Raw genomic sequence first — 25974 nt, forward strand, 5'->3', positions numbered from 1 at the left:
GTTACATTTTATATATATATAAACTAAACAGCTTCAGTCTTCTGATCTCTCAGAGGTTAACACTCGCACACACACATACAATATAATATATTACCATTTGAATAACAATTCTTTTATTTTACTATTATATCATTTCAAGATTGAAGGAGTCTGGAGACTCACAGACTCAGGGTTTTTTTTTTTTTTTTTTTTTTTTTTTTTTTTTGGTTTGTGAATAATAAAAATAAAAATATCCAATCATCAGCATTTGGTTTATAAATACGTACAGTCTCTTGACCTGTTCTCTGGATTATGAAACCAAAACCGAATCCAGTGGAAAAACAAAAAAAAAAAAATCGACACACAGTAAAGCATCTCGCATACAAAACCTTTGACCTTTACCAGCATTTCGACTGTAAACTATAACACTTACACGGTTACTGAGCTTTCGATTTTATTAAATCATTAATGGGTGTAATTGTTTTTTTATGGTTTCAAGAATAAAGTGCTCTGAAACTATAGCAACGCTCTTTATTCAGTCCTCCTAGTGTCTAGATTTCTAGTTTAGCGTTCTTGCTATTCTAGATTATTTTTATTATTCTCAGTAAAAATGTATTCAACATGATGTTTGGTTTTCCTCGTATAACCTCAATCTTGCAACCTGATTGGACAGAGCAAAACTGTGACGAATGAGGGAATTAGTTATATATATATTTTCTTTTCTCTTTTTTTTTTATTTTTTTTTATCACTAATAGATTTGCTTAGTTATTGAAGTCAACGTTTATTTACTGATTCATTTCAATGCTATGTTGTTGATTGTAATTTAATCAAATAATACATCTAATCAATTCATCTTTATTTTAAATGTTATTCATGCTTTCATTGATTCGTTTCTCGTGGTCACATTTTAATAATCAATCATTTATAATCATTTGTTTATAATACACATTGTTTGATCAATAAAATAAAATATCACCAAAAAGACTAGCAAACAGGACCCCCCCCATTTAAATAAAAATTTTTAAAACATCTGTGAAAAATTAAATTTATTAGGAAGTCCTTTTTGTTTGTTTGTTGGTCACATTTTAAATCAGTTAATAATGTACAAAAAATTGTAAAACTTGAACAAAGTGTGTTCAGCAGAATGAAAAAAATATATACACTACACAAAAAAACGTGATGGATTGTTAACGAGGCATGAATGAGAGTCATGGTCGCGTGTGTAACCGCGTTCAGTGTTTTACTCACATGATCCCCGCGCAGACACGTGTTTCAGTTTAAAGGCAGGAGATGTTACAGGTAAAAGTGCATGAGGTCTGGTTCCTTATTTTTTTGCCTCTAACGGCTCATCATTCAAAACTCATCATTCTGACACGCTTTAGAACAGCATCTCTTGTTTCCTGTGTGGTCACTGGACGGCACGGTGGGAGTGGATCCTTGGGCAGGGCTGGGGGCGATGCTGGGGGCAGAGGTGTGCGTCCTTGTGTGTTGGCAGTGCAGTACAGCATCATGAACAGTGGGAAAGATGATGTCCAGGGTCACGGGAGCGCTAAAGAACTGCAGAGCCCTGAGATCAGACAGTAGATTTCCTGCCCAACATCACACACACAAACACAGTTAGTACATTCTATTTTTGTATATTTAGACAGACAGACAGACAGACAGACAGACAGACAGACAGACAGACAGACAGACAGACAGACAGACAGATAGATAGATAGATAGATAGATAGATAGATAGATAGATAGATAGATAGATAGATAAGAGTACTTACGGCTACATCCAGCAAGTACAATTTTTACATCTATGGCTGCAAACTCCTTAATAACCTGCAAAAAAAAAAACACCTTCACTTACACAACACTGAGAGTCTTTCTTTTCACATAAGAAATAATAATAAAAAAAAACTGTCCATCAAGTTGTTACAGGAAGATAAACGGAATTGCTTGATGATTTTCCTTCAGCAGTACATTCTTGATGTGTTTATTCTTCTTGTACGAGGACAATTTTCCAATTATACGCTTTTACTCATTACAGACTGAAGCATCGTAGTTTTTCCTGTTAGTGGTATATGACAAGTTAGTTCCAGTTCTCGCTTATGGTACAGCAGCTTTAAACACGCATTCCCTGACCAGCCTCGATGAAGAATAAGACAAAAAAAACACTCCTGAAGTTGAAGGGGGCTTTTCCCTTGTTACATGTACATTACAGCACAGTAAAATTGTGATGAAGCTGAGGTCAGAGCACAGGGTGAGCCATGATACAGCACCACTGGAGCACAGAGCTTGAACCCCCAACCTTTGAGCTACCATGACCCCAGATATCAAAAAAGTAGCATTACAGCTTTATCTAAAATTCCTTAGACTCCTTCCTTAAATAAACATTTATTAACAAAAAAAAACTTTATCGTGTTCTGTGTGAATGACCGGTTACTATAGAAACGATAAAGTATTATGTAATATAAACAATTGCATTAATAAGAACACTTTTGTCTGACCAATCAGAGTCCAGAGTTCAACATTCCTGCTGTATAAATCATTATTATCCTGCACCTATGGCAAAAATGCATGTAAAGTGTTAACTTACAGATTTAAAAGCTTTGGCTCCGACAGAGTCTATGAAGTTGACAGAACTTAAGTCCAGGATGATAGAGTGGATGGGAGAGAGCGGCTGGAGGAAGCGACGCTCCTCTGAGTCAGACTCGGCCTTAACGATTTGTCCATTAATGTGCGATTCCACTTGTGTCTCATCTTCGTCCACCACTTCGTGACTGAAGCCTAACTCCATATCCTGACAGCAAACACACAAGCAGCATACGCACTATAGAATTCGCACACATTGGAGAGTGGTTTTATTTCTTTGTTGAGTAAAGCAGGAGAGAAGAATAAAACTGAGTAGAGGTGGAAGAAAAAAATATGGGACAGAGAAAAACCAGAGTAGAGTAAAGAAAAAACAAATAGTAAAGAAAAGAGAAGAGTGTACAATACAGTGAAGAAAGAAAAAAATTTGTGTGGAATAGAATAAAAAGGGATGATAAAGTATAATAGAGTGAATAGAAGTGTGTTAAATAGAGCAGATTAGAGTAAGGTAGAGTAGAGGAGGTTAGAACAAAGTAGATAGTACAGCAGATTAGAGTAGGGTAGAAAAGAGTGGAGGGTAAAGTAGAACAAAGCAGAAAACGTACAGTGGAGAGTACAGCAGAAAGCAAAACGAGGAGAAAGAGTGGAGAGAATTGTAGAGTAGGTTCAAAAAAGTAAAACATTAAAGTAGAGTAGAGTATAATAGAGGAGAGTGTAGAATATAGATTAGAATAAGAGTATAATAGAGGAGAGTGTAGAATATGGAGTAGAATAGAATAAAGAGTAGAATAGTGGAGAGTGTAGAATATGGAGTAGAATAGAATAAAGAGTATAATAGAATGGAGAGTGTAGAATACAGAGTAGAATAGAGGAGGCTGTAGAATATGTAGTAGAATAGAGGAGAGTGTAGAATAGAGGAGAGTGTAGAATATGGAGTAGAATAGAGGAGAGTGTAGAATATGGAGTAGAATATGGAGTAGAATAGAATAAAGAGTATAATAGAGAGGAGAGTGTAGAATAGAGGAGAGTGTAGAATAGAGGAGAGTGTAGAATATGGAGTAGAATAGAATAAAAGTATAATAGAGGAGAGTGTAGAATATGGAGTAGAATAGAATAAAGAGTATAATAGAGAGGAGAGTGTAGAATAGAGGAAAGTGTAGAATATGGAGTAGAATAGAATAAAGAGTATAATAGAGAGGAGAGTGTAGAATACAGAGTAGAATAGAGGAGAGTGTAGAATATGGAGTAGAATAGAATAAAGAGTATAATAGAGGAGAGTGTAGAATATGGAGTAGAATAAAATAAAAGTATAATAGAGGAGAGTGTAGAATATGGAGTAGAATAGAATAAAGAGTATAATAGAGAGGAGAGTGTACAATACAGAGTAGAATAGAATAGAGTGGGAGACATGTGTGTATAGTACACAGAGAGAGAGAGAGAGAGAGAGAGACGGAGACATGTGTGTGTGTGTGTGTGTGTGTGTGTGTGTACCAGTTTAACTACTGCTCTCTTCATCTTCTCAGGACTTTGATGGGACTTTTTCTTGTTTTCAGTCTTTTTTAAACGCTTCTGCAGGGATTTTCTCTCAGCCAGCAGCTGTGCAGGATTTACTCCCGTCTGGAATAAAGAACGGATTTCATTAAGAAATTTCCAAAATCCAAACTTAATAACAATATTTTTTTATTGGATGTTCTGCTACTCCACTTAATATTTTGTAAATGTGTGATTGAGGATGTTTTTTTATTCTTACTTTTTGTTTGAGACGGTTTACGTAGTGTTCACTGTTCGCAAAGTAAATTGAACAATTAGAGCGGAAAATCTTGATTCCTGCACATTCTGTAGCCTGGAGAAAAATCGATATGGACAACAGGTTAAAAGAAATGACATTACTTTTACAATGCACATTAAAGCAAAACTAAAATTTCTTAAAGACTTGGTACCTCTTCATATTCCTCAGTGTCAAAGTAAAGTCCAGTGTCGGAGATTTGCCCGAGAATAACACTTTTAGGGCTGGAAAAAAGAAAAAAAAAAAAAAAAACGCAGTTAGAGAAAACAATTTGAAAAAAATTGTATTACAGACGGTTACCTCAGGAACGGAAAAACATTGAGGCTATGAAAACATGTAAACTGAACAGAAGTGTAAATCTCGCTAAGAGTTTTATGCGTATTTAAATCTAATTTTATCGAAAAAATTCGGATTCGGATATAAATTATATTTTATAATCATTACTTTGAATACATTTATATGTAAAGAAGAAATAAGACTGCTTATAATTAAGCCACAATTACTCCACAACCCTGCGAAATGAAAACTTCAATTTGATTGAATTATGACTCGTTTTCGCATCGAAAGCCTTTTTAACTAGCTGGAAAAACTCATTAATTATAGAATGGTTTCTATAATCGCATATTGGACGGGATATTTTCTCATACACTACATCAGACAGGTTTATAGACTGGAGGATGAAATGCTTCTTACCTTTGTGTTCTGTAGATGACTGTAAGTATAGCAAATGTAACAGCCACCAGGAGGCCGTAATCCAACCCCAGCAGAACAGACGCCAGAAACGCAATCACCCAAATCGCCTTGGAAGAGGATAATAACACACACACACACACACATACACACACGGTGTTTAAATGTAAAAGAGCAAACAACAAAGAGAACACGAAAGCTGTATAAGGTCATAAGCTTGAAAACTCACCAGTTCAATCTTACTGGTTCTCCATAAAGCAGGAATATCTCTCAACTGTTTGAACATTCCCAACAGATTGACCATGATGACTGCAGCTAGCACCGTCTGAGGAAATAAAGAAGCGATAGAATATGGACAAAACAATAAAGATTACATTGAAGTTCCATTTATACTTTTCAATCATCTTTTTCATTTGTGTACAAAGCTGTTGATTTGAGCATCTTTTGTGCATATGTTTTAAAGGTCAACCGATTCATCGGTTTCGCCGATTAATTTGCACCGATAGTTGATTGCTGGAACTATTGCATATTTGCAAAAAAAAAAAAAAAAAAAAAAAAAAATACCGATAGTTTTGTCATGAAGAGACTTACTGACGCCACGTGCTGTTTAAGTGCACAGATTGCGCATGGTGCACATATAAACATTTACACATGCGCCCTATATTACGAACATTTAATTTATGAATTTTCATGGATACGAACAAACCTGTCCTCAAAGTCAAATTTGTTTGGAGTCCAAAAAATGTCAAATGGAGACTCGAACCGTAACGAGTCTACATGATGCACACTGGACTAATAAATTTCTTTAAGTGAATTAAAAAAAAATTTATATTATTTCGATTTGTTTTAGTATATTTGATTGTTTATTTGAGTATTTAAAGCTCTTACATCATTATTATATTGCGCAGTCAATAACGAACACAGTAACAACGTACAAACAAATTAATGTTACGAACTGTCGTGTGTATATATATATATATATATATATATATATATATATATATATATATATATATATATATATATATATATATATATATATTAGCCTTTCCCTCCAGGATAATCAGAAGAAATAAGTAAGAAAAGCCATCATGGTTAACAAAGTACAACATTTGACCACAAGTTTTTAAGTGTGTGTATTTTAGCGTAATTCTGAAAAATAGTCTCAAAAACACACACAAATGTTGGTCAAATGGTATATTTTGCCATTTCTTGCTTATTTCTTCAAATTGATATCGAGGTAAGAAAAGCACTGGACTTCATTTTGTGTTTTTCTGAAAGAAATTTAACTCAAAGCTTCACCATGACCAAAAAAAAAATATTTTTATATATATAAATATAAAAATAAAAGTATTATATAAAAAAAAGTATTTAAACACCCTGCTATTTTGCAAGTTCTCCCACTTAGAAATAATGAAGGGGTCTGAAATTGTCATCGTAGGTGCATGTCCACTGTAAAAAAGAAAAAAAATCCAGGAATCACAATATATGATTTTTTAACTATTTATTTGTATGATACAGCTGCAAATAAGTATTTGAACACCTGAGAAAGTCAATGTTAATATTTGGTACAGGAGCCTTTGTTTGCAATTACAGAGGTCAAACGTTTCCTGTAGTTTTTCACCAGGTTTGCACACACTGCAGGAGGGATTTTGGCCCACTCCTCCACACAGATCTTCTCTAGATCAGTCAGGTTTCTGGCCTGTCGCTGAGAAACACCGGAGTTTGAGCTCCCTCCAAAGATTCTCTATTGGGTTTAGGTCTGGAGACTGGCTAGGCCACGCCAGAACCTTGATATGCTTCGTACAGAGCCACTCCTTGGTTATCCTGGCTGTGTGCTTCGGGTCATTGTCATGTTGGAAGACCCAGCCTCGACCCATCTTCAATGCTCTACCTGAGGGAAGGAGGTTGTTCCCCAAAATCTCGCAATACATGGCCCCGGTCATCCTCTCCTTAATACAGTGCAGTCGCTCTGTCCCATGTGCAGAAAAACACCCCCAAAGCATGATGCTACCACCCCCATGCTTCACAGTAGGGATGATGTTCTTGGGATGGTACTCATCATTCTTCTTCCTCCAAACACGTTTAGTGGAATTATGACCCAAAAGTTCTATTTTGGTCTCATCTGACCACATGACTTTCTCCCATGACTCCTCTGGATCATCCAAATGGTCATTGGCAAACTTAAGACGTGCCTGGACATGTGCTGGTTTAAGCAGGGGAACCTTCCGTGCCATGCATGATTTCAAACCATGACGTCTTAGTGTATTACCAACAGTAACCTTGGAAACGGTGGTCCCAGCTCTTTTCAGGTCATTGACCAGCTCCTCCTGTGTAGTTCTGGGCTGATTTTTTACCTTCCTTAGGATCATTGAGACCCCACGAGGTGAGATCTTGCATGGAGCCCCAGTCCGAGGGAGATTGACAGTCATGTTTAGCTTCTTCCATTTTCTAATGATTGCTCCAACAGTGGACCTTTTTTCACTAAGCTGCTTGGCAATTTCCCCGTAGCCCTTTCCAGCCTTGTGGAGGTGTACAATTTTGTCTCTAGTGTCTTTGGACAGCTCTTTGGTCTTGGCCATGTTAGTAGTTGGATTCTTACTGATTGAGGGGGGGGGGATTCCTGACACTAATATTATTTACTTTTAAAATGTAATCATACCATATAAAAATCATACCATCATAAAAACATATACAAGAGGAAAACATTATCTTTACTGGGTACTTTACCTTTAAGAAGACTCGCTGCTGGCATGATGGAAACGACGTTCGTAAAAAGGGGAGGAGGGAGAGTTATTGTTTGGAAGGAGAATCTTATTATATTATATTATTTATATATTATTATATTTTATATTATAGAATATTAATGAATATTAACGAAATAAAGACAGTGTTAACACGAACGCTGAGACAATGCTCTCGCTAGGTACACAGGACGCTAACTGATGCGACGAGCTGCGTGGGAGAGCGTGGGTGGCGAAAAGAACCAACTTGCCTGCGATTTTTTTTGGTGCGCGACGTTCGTATCCCGAAATTTTGTTCAGAACGAGGGGCAAAAATTTTGATGTACTGCGATTCGTAACCTGAATTATACGTATGCCGGGGCGTTCGTAACCCGAGGTTCCACTGTATTGTGATTTCTGGATTTAATTTTTTTTAGATTATGTCTCTCACAGTGGACAGGCACCTACAATGACAATTTCAGACCCCTCCATTATTTCTAAGTGGGAGAAAGTGGGAGTAAACACACACACACACACACACACACACACACAGGGTGGCGCAGGGAAACTAGGAGCACACGGTGAGCAATTTTTTTTTTTTCATCATTTCATCTTCTCCCGCTTATCCGTAATTCGGGTCACGGGGGCAGCAGTCTAAGCAGATTTCCCAGATGCTTCTCTGTGTCCAGGGATCGGGCTGTCAATGCCCCCGCCTTCGACTGCTGCCCAATCCTCTCAGCACCGGTCCCTTACGGTCCCTCCTGCAGGTGGTGACGTCGCTCCGACGTCACGGTCCTTGATTTATTTTTCTCGTAAGGGTCCCCTGGAGCAGAGAGGGTTAAGGGCCTTTCTCAAGGGCCCAAGAGTGGCAGCTTGGCGATACCGGGGCTTGAACCCCCGACCTTCCGATCGGTAACCCAGCGTCTTAACCGCTGGAGCCACCACTCCCCCCCACAGTGAGCCATGAGATATATATATATATTAGCCTTTCCCTCCAGAATAATCAGAAGTAAGTAAAAAAAGACATCATGGTTAACAAAGTACAACATTTGACCACAAATTTTTTTTAAGTGTGTGTATTTTAGCATAAGTCTCAAAAAATAGTCTCAAAAACGCACACAAATAAATGTGGTCAAATGGTATAATTTGCCATTTCTTGCTTAATTCTTCAAATTGGTAAGAAAAGCACTGGACTTTATTTTGTGTTTTTCTGAAAAGAAATTTAAGTCAACGCTTCACCATGACCAAAAAAAAATAAAATAAATAAAAATAATAATTTTATATATATATATACTGTGTATATATAATATATATATATATATATAATTTTTTTATACATCTAATAACTCTAAAGAAATAATGCATAAAGAATAATGAATTAATACATCAACTAAACATTCATTTTTACACACACACACACACACACACACACACACACACATTAAGGCAGTGAGATAACATTGCTCTTCAAACACTAGATGCACTGTGGTGCAGTATGGGTAATCTAGTAACCTAATCAGAGACTAACATAAATATCCAGTGAGAATATGCACACTGCATATGTCTGAGACTAAAAATAATGTGCAATGGAGCATATAAGGAATTAATTCAAACACAGAATGAACCTGAAATAAATCATTTCTATATTTATATGAATTATTAAAAAGGTATACAAAATGTACCTGAGGTAAAGGCTGGAACAAAAAGCCGACTGCCAAAATAACCAGAAGGACCAGCATGGAGGACAAAAAGCCTGCAATCTACACACACACACACACACACACACACACACACACACACACACACACACACACACACACACACACACACACACACACACACACACACACACACACACAGAACAGCAGTTAGCTTATCTTACATTTATGACTTGCAGGATGTTTGCTTATCTTACATTTATTACAACAGTAATTAAACTACTGTTATGACAACATGACCAAGATGAACGAACACACACACACACACACACACACACACACACACACACACCACATCTTATACGAAGTCAGGCAAAAAATAAAGCAAGGCACTATTGTGTAGAAAGAAACAGTCACCGCCACCATATCCGGATACACACTGAGAACGAACTGTTTTTTATAAGACTAATTTCAGAAATGGAAAGTAACGAATTACATTTACTTAATCATCAGATTCTTAATCAGTCAGCTGCGTCTATGCCAACTCATACTAAATCAATTGGCAGAATAAGACACAGTGGTAACAGGAAAGTGGTAGTTAAGTGGATAAGATGTTAGACTTCTGATCGGAAGGTCATGGGATCAAATCCCAGCACTACTAAGCTACCACTGTCTGCTCCCTAAGCAAGGTCTCAATAGCTTAACTATATAACTGAGATAACTGCAAGTAGCTCTGGATAAGCGCATCCGCCAAATGGCATAAATGTAAATGGAAAAGAGCCATCTGCCCTCTTACTCATACATAATTGGCTAGTGTGATGGACAGGAAAGAGAGTGTATAACTATCCCACCCAAATCACACATTTAATCACACTCTAAATCGTATGATAATCCTATAATGATTGAACAAATGTTTTTATATTAAAAATATTGTGGAAGAGTAGAAACTGGACCATTTTATTCATTGGGGCAGAGATTAGATACAAGTGTACATAGGATGCTCTGTGAAATATGGAATAATAATGGGGGTACAAGATGTAAATGAGTTTAAAAAGATTCATCCTTCTTCACTCCGTTTTATAAACACATTTTGCTTACAACCAAATAATTAAAGGATTTTGATTCAGTGTATTTAAGTACACGGTGTGTAGTGTAGAAATTCGTTGTGTATGTATTTATGTGTTACCTGAGTCTTTCCGCCCGTGCTCTCCTGCACCAGACTGCGAGACATCGAGCTGGTGACGGCGAAGGTGTGGAAACAGGAACTGACAGAGTTGCACAACCCGAGCGCAATCAGCTCCTGTAGTCACAAATCACAACCTTATCACATCACTGCTGTTTCAATGACAGCTATAAAACCACTCAGAACATTATAAACCTCGGGGGAAAAAATGGACACAATGATTGAGATACCTTTATTTATTATTGAGACACCTTTATTTATTATTGGGACTTTTCCAGCCATTTGTGGTTCCTCCCAAAACTGCTAGCACAAATTTCGAGCATCAGGGTACTGCGACAGCTATATTGACTTGATTTGACTTGACTAAACTCAAGCACACTCCAAAATCTAGTGGAACATCTTGCCAGATATATTATATGAGCAAATGTTGATTAAATTTGGAATGGGATGTTCAGAAAACACGTACGCATCTACACTCAAATGTACCAGGGACGACCTGAAGGTGGTGGTCAGAGTTCAGTTTCACTGACCCCGTGACATAATTTGTATGAATGTGAACGCAACTCTTAATCAGTGGTGCACTTGTTCAGGAAATAAATTAACCTGCCATATTAACAGCAAAATCGGCCTAAAAGACACCAAAGCTGCCAATGCTGTTATCTCTACAAAAGTGCTATGGTAACATATTGAAATACAACAAAATGCATGTACAGGATTTAACATAATGCTCATGAAATCATAAGGAGAAAGAGGTTGGCGAAACAGAATTGGGATCAAGAGAAAGATAAGAAATGTAGGCAGAAGCACAAGGAGATGCTGCAGCAGGTGAAGAGTGATGCAGCAAAAGCCAAGGAAAAGGCATATGAGGAGCTGTATGAGAAGTTGGACACTAAGGAAGGAGAAAAGGATTTGTAGCAAAGCGAGCAGAGGGACAGAGCTGGGAAGGATGTGCTGCAAGTTAGAGCAATAAAGAATGCAGATGGAAATGTGTTGACTAGTGAAAGAGTGTGTTAAGAAGGTTGGATGATGTGGAGATGGTGAAGCAGGAAGTGGTGATATTGGATGATATGAATGATATTGTGATTTGTGGTGAGAGTTGGGAGCAGGTTAAGAAGAGCCTGGAGAGGTGGAGGTACATGCTGGAGAGACGGGAATTGAAAGTCAGTAGGAGTAAGACAAAGTACAAGAATGAGTGTGTGAATGAGAGGGAGAGCAGTGGAGTGGTGCGGTTGCAGGGAGAAGAGGTGGAGAAGGTGGAGGAGATCAGGTACCTGGGGTGAACAGTGCAAAGTAATGATGAGTGTGTTAGAAAAGTGAAGAAAAGAGTGCAGACAGGGTAAAAGTGGGTGGAGAAGAGTGTCAGGAGTGATTTGTGATAGAAGAGCATCTGCAAGAGTGAAAGGGAGACAGAGTAGTGAGACAGAGTAGTATGGAGACGGATGAGCCACTGTGGCGACCCCTATTGGGAGCAGCTAAAAGAAAAAGAAGAATTCACATGATTCTTGTGTTTGACGAGTCATTAGTGTCTTATTCAAGCTACGCATCACAGACAGGAAGTGTTTAGTCACCTGGTTTCCGTCCACACTGTAGTTATATTTAAGAGCAAATATTTTAGCCAAGGAGATCCCGATAGAGAATCCCACCACAGCCGCAGCTACAGCGTCCATGAGCACGTTGGGGAAGAGACTGAAATCTGGGAGAGCTGGCGCTTGAAGTCTAAAAAAAAAGAGAAAGAAAGAAATGTCCTATTAGAATTGTATTATACAGTGCAACACAAAGACTCTGCCTCTGAGCACTCAGACTCACCCTGTAGGGATTTCTCCTACAATATCCACCTTATAATTCTCAGAAAGAGCCATGCCGTATGAAATCCCCGTCGAGACGATTACCTGCAAATCCACACATAAATTAAGTGTGAAGCTCCATATACACCTACACTTTAACATACTGTATAAATACAGCATCAGGTTAGCTTAAACAAGGCAACATTACCACAATGATTTCTCCAGGAATGGGGATGGGCAGCTTCTTTTTAAAACGCTCGTTTATATCCTTCACGCCATACAGGAACACGATACACACCAATCCCAAGATGAGCGTACTGACATTAGTGCTGTCAATGTGTTTAAACACAGCGATGAGACTCTGCACACAGAACATAAAAATCAGAGAAAAATCTGGACAAATAAAACCTTCTTATTTTGGCTGCTCCCATTAGGGGTCACCACAGCGGATCATCCGTCTCCATACTGCCAAGTCCTCTACATCTGCCTCTTTCAAACCAACTACCTGCATGTCTTCCCTCACCACATCCATAAACCTCCTCCTTAGCCTTCCTCTTTTCCTCCTTCCTAGCAGCTCAATCCTCAGCATTTTCCTACCGATTTACCCCATGTCCCTCCTCTGCACATGTCCAAACCATCTCAATAGCGCCTCTCTCACTTTGTCCCCAAAACATCCTACATGCATGGCCCTCTAATAAACATTTCTAATCCTGATCATCGTCGTCACTCCCAACGAAAACCTCAACATCTTCAGCTCTGCTACCTCCAACTCCACCTCCTGTCTTTTAGTCAATACCACTGTCTCTAAACCATACACCATCGCAGGTTTCACCACGGTCCTATAAACTTTCCCTTTCACCCTTGTAGATACCCTTCTATTACAAATCACTCCTGCTATCACTCTTCTACACCCACTTCACCCTGCCTGTACTCTTTTTTTTACTTCTCTAACACACTCTCCATTACTTTGCACTGTTGACCCCAAATACCTAAACTCATCCAACTTCACCACCTCTTCTCCCTGCAACCGCATCACTCCACTGCTCTCCTTTTCATTCACACACATGTACTCTGTCTTACTCCTACTGACTTTCATTCCCCTTCTCTCCAGCACATATCTCCAGCTCTCCAGGCTCTTCTCAACCAGCTCCCTACTCACACCACAAATCACAATATCATCCGCAAACATCATAGTCCATGGAGACTCCTGTCTGACCTTGTCCGTCAACCTGTCCATCACCACTGCAAACAGGAAAGGGCTCAGAGCCGATCCTTGATGCCGTCTCACCTCCACCTTGAACCAGTCTGTCGTTCCTACTGCACACTTCACTGCTGTCACGCTGTCCTCGTACATGTCCTGCACCACCCTCACATACCTCTCGCACACACCTGGCTTCCTCATACAACACCACAACTCCTCTCTCCACCCTGTCGTACGCTTTCTCCAAATCCACAAACACACAATGCAACTCCTTCTGACGTTCTTTATACTTCTCAATCAACATTCTCAAAGCAAACATTGTGTCTATAAGGCTCTTCCTCGGCATGAAACTATACTGTTGCTCACAGATGGTCACCTCTTCTCTCAGCCTGGCTTCCACTACTCTTTCCCATAACTTCATGGTGTGGCTTATCAACTTAATTCCCCTGTAGTTATTGCAGGTCTGCACATCTCCCTTATTCTTAAAAACCGGTACCAGCAAACTCCATCTCCATTCCTCAGGCATTCTCTCACATTTCAAAATTGTTTCAAACAATCTGGGTAAAAACTCCACTGCCATCTCTCCTGAACATCTCCATTCTTCTACTGGTATGTGATCTGGTCCTACCAACTATTATATATATATATATATATATATATATATATATATATATATATATATATATATATATATATATATATATATATATATATATATATATATATACACACATATACATACACACACACACACACACACACACACACACACACACAGTATTTAAAATAATTCGAACAATTCTGAGACAATGCAGAAGAGCAGAAGATTGGATTATAATGTTGTAAAGCATTAGATTACTGTTTATGTGTATGTGTGCGTGCGTTTTCGTGACGCAGATATCAGGTTTCACCGTGACCTTGTGCCCATGTGCAAACACAATGCAAAAAAAAAAATTAAGCCAAAATCAACAGTAATTGAGTAATTGAGCAGCAGGACATGTTAAAGAACTCATAACAGGAACAGATTGTATGTGTTTTGTGAAATTCACTCACGTAGATGACAGATAACAGCCCGCTGTAGCGCTGAGTTTTAACCCCGAACAAGTATTTTAGCTGAGAGACAAACACGTGCACTGCAGCGGCCGTGGTGAAGCCTCGCACTAACGGCTCGGTCAGATAAATTGCCACGAAGCCAAACCTCAGCACACCGAGTACCAGCTGGAGAAAAAAAAAAAGAAATCAAAGAAAGAGACAAGAGAGTGTCGTGATTGAATAATATAATTATAATCAGTAAGCATTTTCTAATCTTCATCATTAAATTCACATTCATCAAAAATGTAAATATCTTTTTTTCCACCAGAAACCAAAACACACACACTATATGTGTATAGTGCCTTAATTTATTTACATTGGTTGGACTTTTTTGTTTATTAGAGGTCCAACCACGTAGTGCAGAAACCCTATTGTAATTGTAGGGATTTGTATTTATTTATTTATTATTATTATTATTATTATTATTCTCATACACTGTTTGTCAGTTTGGACAAAGGGGCAGAAACTACGGTGCTGACGTGTACCTGAATAAGCCCCATGAGTGTAGTGACAGCTACGGCCACTTGGACTCTCCGGGCATCTCGAGCCGCCACATCGATAATCTCCGTTCCATTCGTCCCATTCAGAATAAACATGGAGTCCGGTGCTTCTCTTACCACCACACTTCCGACCATCAGACTAATCACAGCGAACGTGCCTGTAGAATCAGACGAAACAACAACGTGCATATAGAATAGCAAGTACAAAAAAAATAAAAATCAAGCAATGTCAAGTGGACGTACTCTGACACCACAGCGATCTGCAAAGATTAATATTTTATTTATTAAAGAATAGAAAATGTTACTTTTTATCCATTTATTAGTTGCATGCTTTGCATCTTTAAAAAAAAAATAAAAATTATTATTAGTTGTTAATATTTTTTTCATTTTATAATTTGTTTTACATTTCAATTTTGCCAGATTCTTCACATAACTCGCTGTGGGCTGTATACACACCTCAATATGTTGCATAAATGTTTACGCGAAGTTTAGTGCATTCATAGCCATTTTACACCAGGATCTCGGTTTGCCAGATATTTCTTAAATCACAAGATCAGTCATTTCAGTTTCCTGCTTTTTTTTTTTAAACAGAGAATCTAAAAGTTTAAACTCTGTCCAGAACTTGTCAGTAAAAAATTACAGCTTTATGTTTGACATAGTGCAGACTTGAAATAAATAAAAGAAAAACAACATTATTCTTACAGAAATAAAAAATAAAATAAAAATAATATATACTGAGGTGATTCTGTTCAGTTTACTGACTCATTGTGAGTCATGAACATAAAGGCTACATTGACGCTACGCTACGTACAGGTGTGTAGGAGAGGAAGTGCTAAGTCATTGTGACAGATGGTTAAAGTGATAAGATGAACAAACTGAGTACTTGGGTGGAGTCTGTAAAAGGCATTTACTCGTTTTTTTTTTTTCTGGAGGGTGTGTCACATCACTTTACTGACTTACTGTAGCTTCTAGATCAGATTTATAAACACTGATGCTCACCTTGATGGGCCAAACCCTTTCTACCTTACAGCTCTTACCTCATCCTGATTTACGCCATGTTCCCTCAATAACCACTGCATGATGGTAACCTCACCAACTCTCAGGGTTCAAGGAAGACATGCTTCAAGACTCTTTGCTGTTCTGGCACCAAGAAGGTGAAACGGACTTTCCTTTGTTGTCAAAAAAGCTCAGTCACTAGCAGACTTCAAAGAACCTCTAAAAAATACCTCTTCACCTCTAACCTGCTTTTAAAATGTATTATTTCCTACAGAGATTGAGACAGGTGATATTCAAAGTCTGTGATGATAATCAGAATGTTTTTTTTTTCAAAACATTTTTGGAAGTCACTCAGGATAAACAGGTCTGCCAAACGCCATAAATGTAAAGTAAATGTTTTCTATTGCCTCTGGGAGATATTTAAGGAATGAAATTCATTGTTGTTGAAATGGAGTTAATGTGACAAACCTAAACCACATCCTGAACGATTTGATCTTCTGCTGCCAATGCAGTTTGCGACAATTTCTGCTTACGGCACATCCTACCCGTTTATATGTCGGAAAAACTTTAAGTATTATCCCTGTTAAATAACACCGACACTGGAGGCTCCTTTCAAAAATAGGAAATAAAATAATGAATACTTAATGAATATTCATTTCATAAATTAAATCTAGATCTGTTACTACGGTAACATATTAGAACGAGTGTGTTCATATAAACCTGGGATGTGCACCTGGATTACGGTCACGGGAAATATGCTGCTGTGGAAAATTAATCAACCCCTTCAGCCCAATCAGATTCCACCAATGGCCTGGTATATAAATAATAACATCATCTAATATTTTGATGCTTTAATGATTTATAATCACACTTTTGGTGTCACCCAAATATAGAATCTATAATTCTTACATTCTGTAAAGCTTCTTTCACAACTACTACTACTACTACTACTACTAATAATAATAATAATAAGGACTCTGGTCAAGAATCAAGAATTTGGATTTACTTCACAATGTACATAGTTCATATGCTGGATTTGAGGATCATTTAATAGAAACCCTCAGAAGATCTGAGCACCCGATTTTTAGATATCAAGCTGAAGAAAATCTCTGATGGACAGATTTTCTCACTACTATCCTGAACCTGTAAGTTATTCTACCCTATTCTTTCATCATCAGAACAACAAAACCTCAAGCGCCTCAAGCCTTCACTGACTATTAGAGTAAGTCTCGAGAAGATTAAAATGCCCTTTCTTTCTCAACATCACTGAAAAAACAATATCTAAAATATCTCACTGGAATGATTACTACTATCCGTGACCATTTTGCTGAAATCCAGATACAGAAGATCTTTGCTCGAGTCCTTTGAAGAGGGACGGTTGTGTTTATCTTCCTCACAGGGAGAGCTTATCAGCCCTTTAGCCTCAGCGCCACAGTAACACTCGAGAAAAATGAAACTTGACACACATGTGGCCTGAACGTTTGCACACTAATCCAGCTGTGAGGAAATGCAGCTGTAACCTAAAAACCTGAAAATAAATAAATAGCTTCTAGATCAAGGCTATTACATAGAAAAATACAATATTGCAAATACGAAATTCCGCTAAACGGAAACTTAAACCGCCGGGATGACGTCTTCCCGTGACATAACCAAAAACTAAACCCAAATCTCAGAGAATAAAACCATCCAAAAACGGTTGCTGTGATAACAAAAGTGGTCCCATTTTTTTTCACCATTTTATTTAATTGTCTTGTATGTGAAAAATGGATCTGAATAATTACTATTGTTGTGAAACTAAAGGTAAGTAAGCATGCACAGCAATCCAATAGGCAGATCAATTGGTCTAGAGTCTAAGTTTCTGGCCTCAGTCTGTAGGGATAAACTAGGCCTCCCCTGACCCCAAGCTGTGTGAGAAACCCACCTATTGATATGTGTCTGGAGGTGCCAAAGAACGTGTAGAGGAAAACAGGATAGAAGGACGAGTACAGGCCATAAACTGGAGGAACAGCAGCTAACATCGCATAGGCAAGACCTGCAAAGAAATAGAAAGATAAAATAAATAAAGAGAGAGAGAGAGAGAGAGAGAGAGAGAGAGAGAGAGAGAGAGAGAGAATAAATAAAGTATTATTTTTATTTTCAGTATTGTTTTGCTTTTTTTTTCCTCCCTGTTTTTATTGAGGCTTTGGCAAAACTGTATGTAAAATGTCAAAACAATAAAGAATTTGAAATTTGAAATTGAATATTAAGAAGGATAAAGTGACAGAGGGCAAACGGCAAGAGACACAAAGAGACAGAAAGTGAGAGAGAGCAAAATAGAGAGAGATGAAGATAAAAAAAAAACTGAAAAAGTGAGTAAGGCAGAAAAAATAGCAAGACAATAGAAAGCAAGGGAAATCAAGTGAAAACAAGATAGACAGAGGAATAAAAAAGAAACAGAGCAAGAAAGAGCAAGACAGTGGCAGAGTGAGACAGTAAAAGTGGGAAACAAAGCGAGACAGTGAGACACAAAAAGACAGAGTGAGGCAGAGGGAGTGAGACAGAGAAACACAGAGTGAGCGAGACAGAGAGAGTGGGTGAGACAGAGAGAGTGGGTGAGACAGAAAGACAGAGTGTGAGCGTGACAGAGAAAGTAGGTGAGAGAGAGAGAGAGAAAGACCGAGAAAGACAGAAAAAGTGGGTGAGACAGAAAGGCAGAAAATGAGCGAGACAGAGAAAGTGGACGAGAGAGAAAGACAGAGTGGGCGAGACAGAGAAAGTGAGCGAGACAGAGAGCGAGTTAAAAAGAGAGAGGGTGAGACAGAGAAAGTGAGTGAGACAGAAATACAGAGTGAATGAGACAGACAGGTGGAGTGAGCAAGAGTTCTGAAATGAATCAAAAGCAACGTTACTGTACAAACACGCCGGTCACATGAACAAGATCCCAACCTTGAGGCAGCTGCATGACTCCGGTGCTGAGACCCGAAACAATATCTCCAAACAGATACTGCTTCACTGGATAAGACGGCAGCCATGATAAGATGGGCAGGAAACCAAATATGGCAGATTTGGCCTTTTCAGATGAACAGCTGAAGTAAAAAAATTAAATAGAATTGAGGTGTGTCTGTGTGTGTGTGTGTGTGTGTGTGTGTGTGTGTGTGTGTGTGTGTAGGGGGGATTACCTAGACTGAACTATACTTTTTATTTGAAAAACTATAATTACAGAATGAAAGTGTTGCTTTGGTATAATTACAGCACACCTTCAAAAACACACACATTTAAAGAACAGTAATTACGACTAATTCGAGTTCGTATTACCGGCAGTGTTCGGCTAGTCTCCGCCTCACGGGCTTGAGCGTCCGTTCTTTCTTATGCAGCTGTGTGTCGATTTGTTCTTCACTGAGCACGGGTCTCTCAAGTCGGTACACCAGAGCAGGGTGAGGCTGAACATCGCTGTTTACAGGGTCCATAACACAAGCACAACGAGCATGACACGCAGCCCACCCTCTCAACTTCTTTCTATTTTAAATATAGAAATACAATTTTTATCATGATGCAAGCTTTTACAGAACACTACATGAATAAATTTAGCAAAAAACAGGAAACAACAAAACGAGTGATTTGACATGACCTGTTTATGATTGTCTCTCACCACCAACACACACATACACACACACACAGAAACTGGTATAGCCACTGTACAGCAATGTTACAGTACATTTGAATGCAATACAATGATGCGTATCGAGTAGCACAGAAATGTCTTGAAGGAATTTTGATACTTTGATGATAATACGATGATAAATCTTCGTCATTCATTCTAAAATACTGCGATACCACGGTACAGCAATACAGCGAAACTGCAATACAACGATGCTACGATACATTGATGCTGCAATACAGCGATACTACAGAGAGCCGGAAAAGTCAGTCATTCTACAATAAAGCGATACTATGATAGAGCAATACAGTGATACAGCAATTCAACAATACCCTGATACAACGATACAGCAATACTATAATACATTGACACGGCAATGAAAAACAGCGATACTGCAATACGACGATATCGCAATATGATACAGCAATACTACAATACTATGATACAACGATAAAGCGACATGATGATACAGATATAACAATATAGCAATACTGCAATATGACAATATGACAATACTTTAATACAACGATAAAGTAAGATACTGCAATACAATACTGTGACACAACTATACAGCGATACTGAAATACGATGATACAGCAAAACTACAACACAAGGAAATAATCAGATTTTCCTTTTTCTTTTATACAAGTTTACAATAAACACAATTTAAGATTATTTCATTAAACAGAAATTTGCAAAACTGACATTTATCATTAGAAGAATTTGCTTGAAATAAGAATGAATAAGCATTAATAATGTAATAGTTTATTAACGATATTCGATCAATTTGATCATTTTTACAACTAAAAAAAAAAAAAAACAGGTTCGTTCTAAAATGCTGCAGATGTCGGGGTTTGGTCGAGGCCATGTTTCTTACATTTTATGATAAGACTCAGGGTTGCCAGGTTTCAACAATACATTTTTTTTTAAAAACAGTACATGAACTCAAAGATAACGTATTTATTTACAGTATTCGCCTAGCACATAGACATTATCCCTTTCCATCACAAAATATCTTACAAAAGTTTTGAAAAAACACCTTAAAACACAAAAAATTTTCTCCTATTCTCACCAAGACATGGTCCTTGTGCAGCGAATATTAAAGCTTTCCTATGTGAACAAAATATTAAACTCCATTTTGAAATAGAAGTGTGAACTAAAACCTGAAAACTGAGATATTAAAAAAATATATATATATAATAAGTTACAGGGTGCAGTCATGTGACCCATTCGATTCAAAACAAACAATCGTATAGTCTCAAGTTACAACTGTGCTTTAAAAAAAACTTGTTGCTTTTTCTGCAGCTACTTGTTTTTTTTCACCTGATGCTTTGTTCCAAAATTAACTTACCTAATTAAAAAAAAATAATCATCACCGTGGCCTGACTGTCGCCTTTAAAAACCTAAATGATCAAAAGATTTGACCTTAAACAAAAAGTCTCTATTAGGGAAAACAAACATTTATTTACATAAAAAATACCTGTTAATTACATTTAAACTACAAACTTGTTAGAAAACGTTTTTTTCTTTTAACACGTAGTTTAAAGAGACTGCACTTCTGACTAGTTTAGACACTTTTAGAAATCCTGTCACCTTGAATTCTTAACCATGAGACAAAACAATAACCACAATAATAATTTTCATCACTAAAATCCTTCAGACAAGGTTTAAAGACACCACAGAAACTTTTTTTCTTTTCAAAATCATCTCGAAATCTACATGAATTTCCTGAACTGTGCATCCAATTGGTCAGCTTTTATACAGAGCAAAAGTTTGCACAACCATATTTAACAATTAAAAAAGTAAATGCATGCTTTATATAATCACCTTTGTTCTATTTACAAAACCGGATGTGCTTCAGCGTATAAAACTTAAAACAATCAGAAATTTAATACAAACTAAATCATAACTGAAATAAACATAAACACACACACACACACACACACACACACAAGCACACAAAAAAAAACAATAGGAAATATAATGATATTAATAATAATAATAGTGCATAGTAAAAAAGAAGGAAGAAAGTAAAGAATAAAATAAGCATGTGAATTATAATAAGCTAGAAATGCCCAGATCCAATAAACCAGTGAAAAAAGTATTAATAATAAATAAATAAATAAATAAATAAATAAATAAAAAGTATGAAAATAAATAAAAAATATATATTAATACTAATTATTATTATATCAAATAAAGTATTAATTATTAATAATACATATATTTATTATGTATTATTTTTATATATGTATTATTAATTGTATTATTATTATGATGATGATGATAGATAGATAGATAGATAGATAGATAGATAGATAGATAGATAGATAGATAGATAGATAGATAGATAGATGTTTATTAGTGTGTTTAATTTTTGTTTATATATAGCTGGATTATGTTAATATGATATAATAATAACATGACATTAATAAAGATTACTGTAAAAATTGCATGGTTTTTGTTGATCTTGAAGTTGAAGAGAAAGACTAAAGAGAGGCGGGTGAAGGAAGGAGCATTTATAGCTGCAATAACGTAAACATGAACCGACTCGATTCTCAGACGTTAAATATAATAATAAATGGATTAAAAAAGTAGACTGTTGCATAAAGAGGAAGAAATGCCCCATCACTCGATTGTTGGTTATTTTTCACCTAAAGCAGCACACCTGCAGTGATTAATTCCTCATGTACCTGTACACACACACACAGTGTTGGAGAAAAAGCAAACACCAAAGCAATGGAGTTTTTTTTGCCTTTTGATTTTATTCTAAGAGAATCCAAAACTCACATCCTCCAGCTTTATCCTGTTCCCACTTCAATGAAAAACAAATGAGAAATCTCTCACTGTGAAGGGAACAAACCTATAAATATGACCAGGAATACACTGCCAAAAAAAACCCCAGGGATGACCTTTCAGTGTGAAAAGCTCATAAAGAAGAGAAAAGAAGAATGATAGCTCTGATTATTGGAGAATGTTCTGCTGCAAAGCGACATTAAGAGGGGGGAAAAACTAGGGAAGGAATGAGAAGCTTGAACAGGAACTCATGACACATCAGAAAGAAAATGTCATGGCATGTAATATCGTGTAATTTATTGAAAGGTCATGTGAGATTAGACGCAATTAGATCAGATCGACCAACACGTCCTTAATTCGTTTTCTCATTTCAGTTTAGAAGAAAAGAGAAGATCATGAATGGAGATTCCTGAGCAAAACATCTCAACTACAAACGCAGGAGAAACCCAGAATGTGCTCTGGTCTGATCTGATCTGGTCTGGTCTGGTCTGATCTGATCTGATCATATGAAGCAATGACATAGAAAACCGATTCCCATCCTACCTGTCCGAGTCTCGTTGAAGGATGTATCTTCGAGCTGCGCAATTAAAGTCCCTGGAGTTACTGATCAACAAACACACACACACGTCCTTTAAGCGCCGCGCAGCCTCACTACAGGAAGCCGAGACACGTGCCGGAACGTCACAAGTCGCAGCGCAATGCATTCTGGGATGTATAGTATTGCCTACGCGTGAAGTGTGGAAGTGCTCTAGCATGGTCTCATATCGTCGTGACCCTTTATTTGTTTGTTTTTTTGCACAAAATATCTAACTTTATGCACGTGGAAGGTAAAATGCTAAATAAGGTTTTATGCAGATATGCATGTGCACACTAATAATATAAAGGCGCGTCAACAGCGCTCCCTGTTGGTCGGGTAGCGTCATTACATTACATTACAACCTAGAATTCTGGTAAAATTAAAACAAATAAATCGGAATTAAAAATCTGAATATTAATTCCACAAAGAAATTGTAATGTAAATTTGGAACATACTCACCTTTCAGAGGAAAGCATAATAGGTACACCTCATGCACGTGTCATGGTGGAAAAAAAAGACTAGTAAAGGTACTAATCGTTTACTTTTGATGGGTTGGTGCAATTTTTTTTATCTAAGGATAAGAATCAAAAAATTCTTCAAATTCACCAATAAACACCATCTTCAACATAAATAAGCATACATTAGTATTTATTTTTAATTACACATGAAATTGCATGCATGTAAAACCTCCTGTACACAAGCAAAAAGTACAAATACCCTGCTTAAATATGAATATAAAAGTATGTTATAAAAGTACAATTGCTCTTATTTCTCTAGAAAAAAATAGTGATCTGTGACAATTATATGTTAATACTTGATGCTGAAGAACATTTTCTATAGGTGCAGACATACAACGAGAGAAGCCTTTTTTATTTATGGCATTTGCAGGCACCCTTATCCAGAGCAATTTACACTAATCTCATTCATACAACTGAGCAGCTATGGGGTTACGAGCCTTGCTTAGGAGCCCAGGAGTGGCAGCTTGGTTTGGCCTCATGAGCTTCTGATCCAAAGTCTAATGCCTAAACCACCAAGCTATCATCCACCTTTCACCACACATTCTAAACAGAACTGTTCTGTTTCATTCAACGTAGCTAAGAATGGCATATATTTTTCTAAAATGCAGTGGATTAATAGGTGATATATTAAACATTAAAATGTAGTGAAGTACAATTTTCCCTAAAAATGTACTTAAGTGCAATAATGCAATAGAAATACTGCAATAAACAATAATTTACCCCTCTGTGAAAAACAATATAAGTCAACACAATAGAAATCTAAGTTTGTTAATTCATACGGCATCATTTTGCAACAGGAAGTCAGTGTTGAAATTTTCGAATGATTCCCACGACAGCCAGTAGTAAACGGTAACCTGACAAACTAGTCTTTATGGAGAACAGTAAAGAGTAACTAGTGGCTTTTTATCAGCTCGAGTTCTTCTCATCACCAACTTCACCTACACCTGATCAACTTTAACAAGGACAGGAACCACATGTTAGAGCTGATAATGAAAGAAGCCTTAGTTTCATACAAACATAAACAAATACACACTGACATAACATGTTTGCTGCCAACATCACATGTTACAACTGTTCTACAGCAAGAAAAGACCACTTGGGTGGGGCAGATATGTACTGAACTACAGGAGCATTTCATTGGGTGAACACAAGACTGACACAGGATGAGTAATTCAAGAAACGTTGTTTCTTTAAAGTTCCTTTAAAACTATATTATTAAAAGAAATATAAAATATCTAAGATAGATCTAGATAAACACACAGACCAAATTAGATTCCAGAACCTCTTTAAGTTGATGCACATTGATCACACCACTGCTATATTTTTTATTTTTTTAACAAGTGGAAAGGAAGACATTCTTTCAAGTAAGTGTACTTTGTTAAATATCAAACATCACTGTATAATTCTGCATGATGCATTCTTCATTAATGTGCTCTTCTTGTGCAAGAAGGCAGAGGGCGCTAGCGAGCAAGTAAACAGTAAATTAAGCTTATTGCTGATGGGAGCTTTAGAACTGACTACTGTTACAACCGACCTCACTGTCCACATTGTCCCCACTGTCCGAACTGCATCTACTGTCCCCATGTTCCCCACTCTGCCCACTGTCCCCAGTCTCACACGCTGCTGACTGTCCCCAGTTTCCCACTCTGCTGACTGTCCCCAGTTTCCCACTGTCCCCACTGTCTCCACTCCTTCCCCTATGCCCACTGTCCCAAGTCTCCCATTCTGGCCACTGTCCCCAGTTTCCCACTCTGCTGACTGTCCCCAGTTTCCCACTGTCCCCACTGTATCCAATCCTCCCCCTCTGCCCACTGTCCCAAGTCTCCCACTCTGCTGACTGTCCCCAGTTTCCCACTGTCCCCACTCCTCCCCCTCTGCCCACTGTAACAAGTCTCCCATTCTGCCCACTGTCCCCACTCCTTTAACTACCCCCTCTGACTCCACTCTCCCCACTTTCCACATTACCCCTTACTCCCCCCCCACACACACTCACACTTTTCCCCCACTCTCCCCATTTTTCCCACTGTCCCCCACTCCCTTTACACTCCCCCCTCCTTCTCACTCTCCCACTCCCTCCACTTCCTGACTGCAGGCACAGATAAATAAGGGCTTTTAATTTTCTGCCATATCAAACCTAGTGTTTGTGTTCCTGATGCTCACACACAGCTCCTCCCTGCACACTCATTCTGCATCTGCTCCCGTTTTTTTCTCTCTCTTTTTGGCGTGTTGTCTGTGTTGTGACTGAACGCAACTAATGGCACCAATTAACCAAT

At 37.7% G+C, this 25974-nt stretch overlaps 1 protein-coding gene across 2 annotated transcripts; it reads right to left on the bottom strand.

Moving 5' to 3' along the window:
• Positions 1–692: 692 nt before the first annotated feature.
• Positions 693–25924, bottom strand: slc26a5 (solute carrier family 26 member 5). 2 transcript variants are annotated; one of them, XM_083528952.1, is made up of 19 exons: positions 25836–25924; positions 19468–19668; positions 19099–19238; positions 18095–18205; positions 15163–15335; positions 14639–14803; positions 12593–12745; positions 12407–12489; positions 12169–12316; positions 10604–10717; positions 9442–9519; positions 5266–5361; positions 5040–5146; positions 4501–4570; positions 4311–4403; positions 4052–4177; positions 2568–2771; positions 1756–1810; positions 693–1569 (listed from the first exon to the last, which is right to left on the bottom strand). In XM_083528952.1, the coding sequence occupies exons 2-19, from the start codon at positions 19617–19619 to the stop codon at positions 1334–1336; spliced, it is 2304 nt and encodes a 767-aa protein (XP_083385078.1). In that variant the 5' UTR covers positions 19620–19668; positions 25836–25924; the 3' UTR covers positions 693–1333. The 2 variants fall into 2 exon arrangements, with proteins under 2 accessions (XP_083385078.1, XP_083385077.1); XM_083528951.1 differs by lacking the exon at positions 25836–25924 and adding an exon at positions 23150–23325.
• Positions 25925–25974: the final 50 nt, after the last annotated feature.

Source organism: Silurus aristotelis, assembly GCF_946808225.1.
Source record: "Silurus aristotelis genome assembly, chromosome: 24".
NCBI classification, from domain to species: Eukaryota; Metazoa; Chordata; class Actinopteri; order Siluriformes; family Siluridae; genus Silurus; species Silurus aristotelis.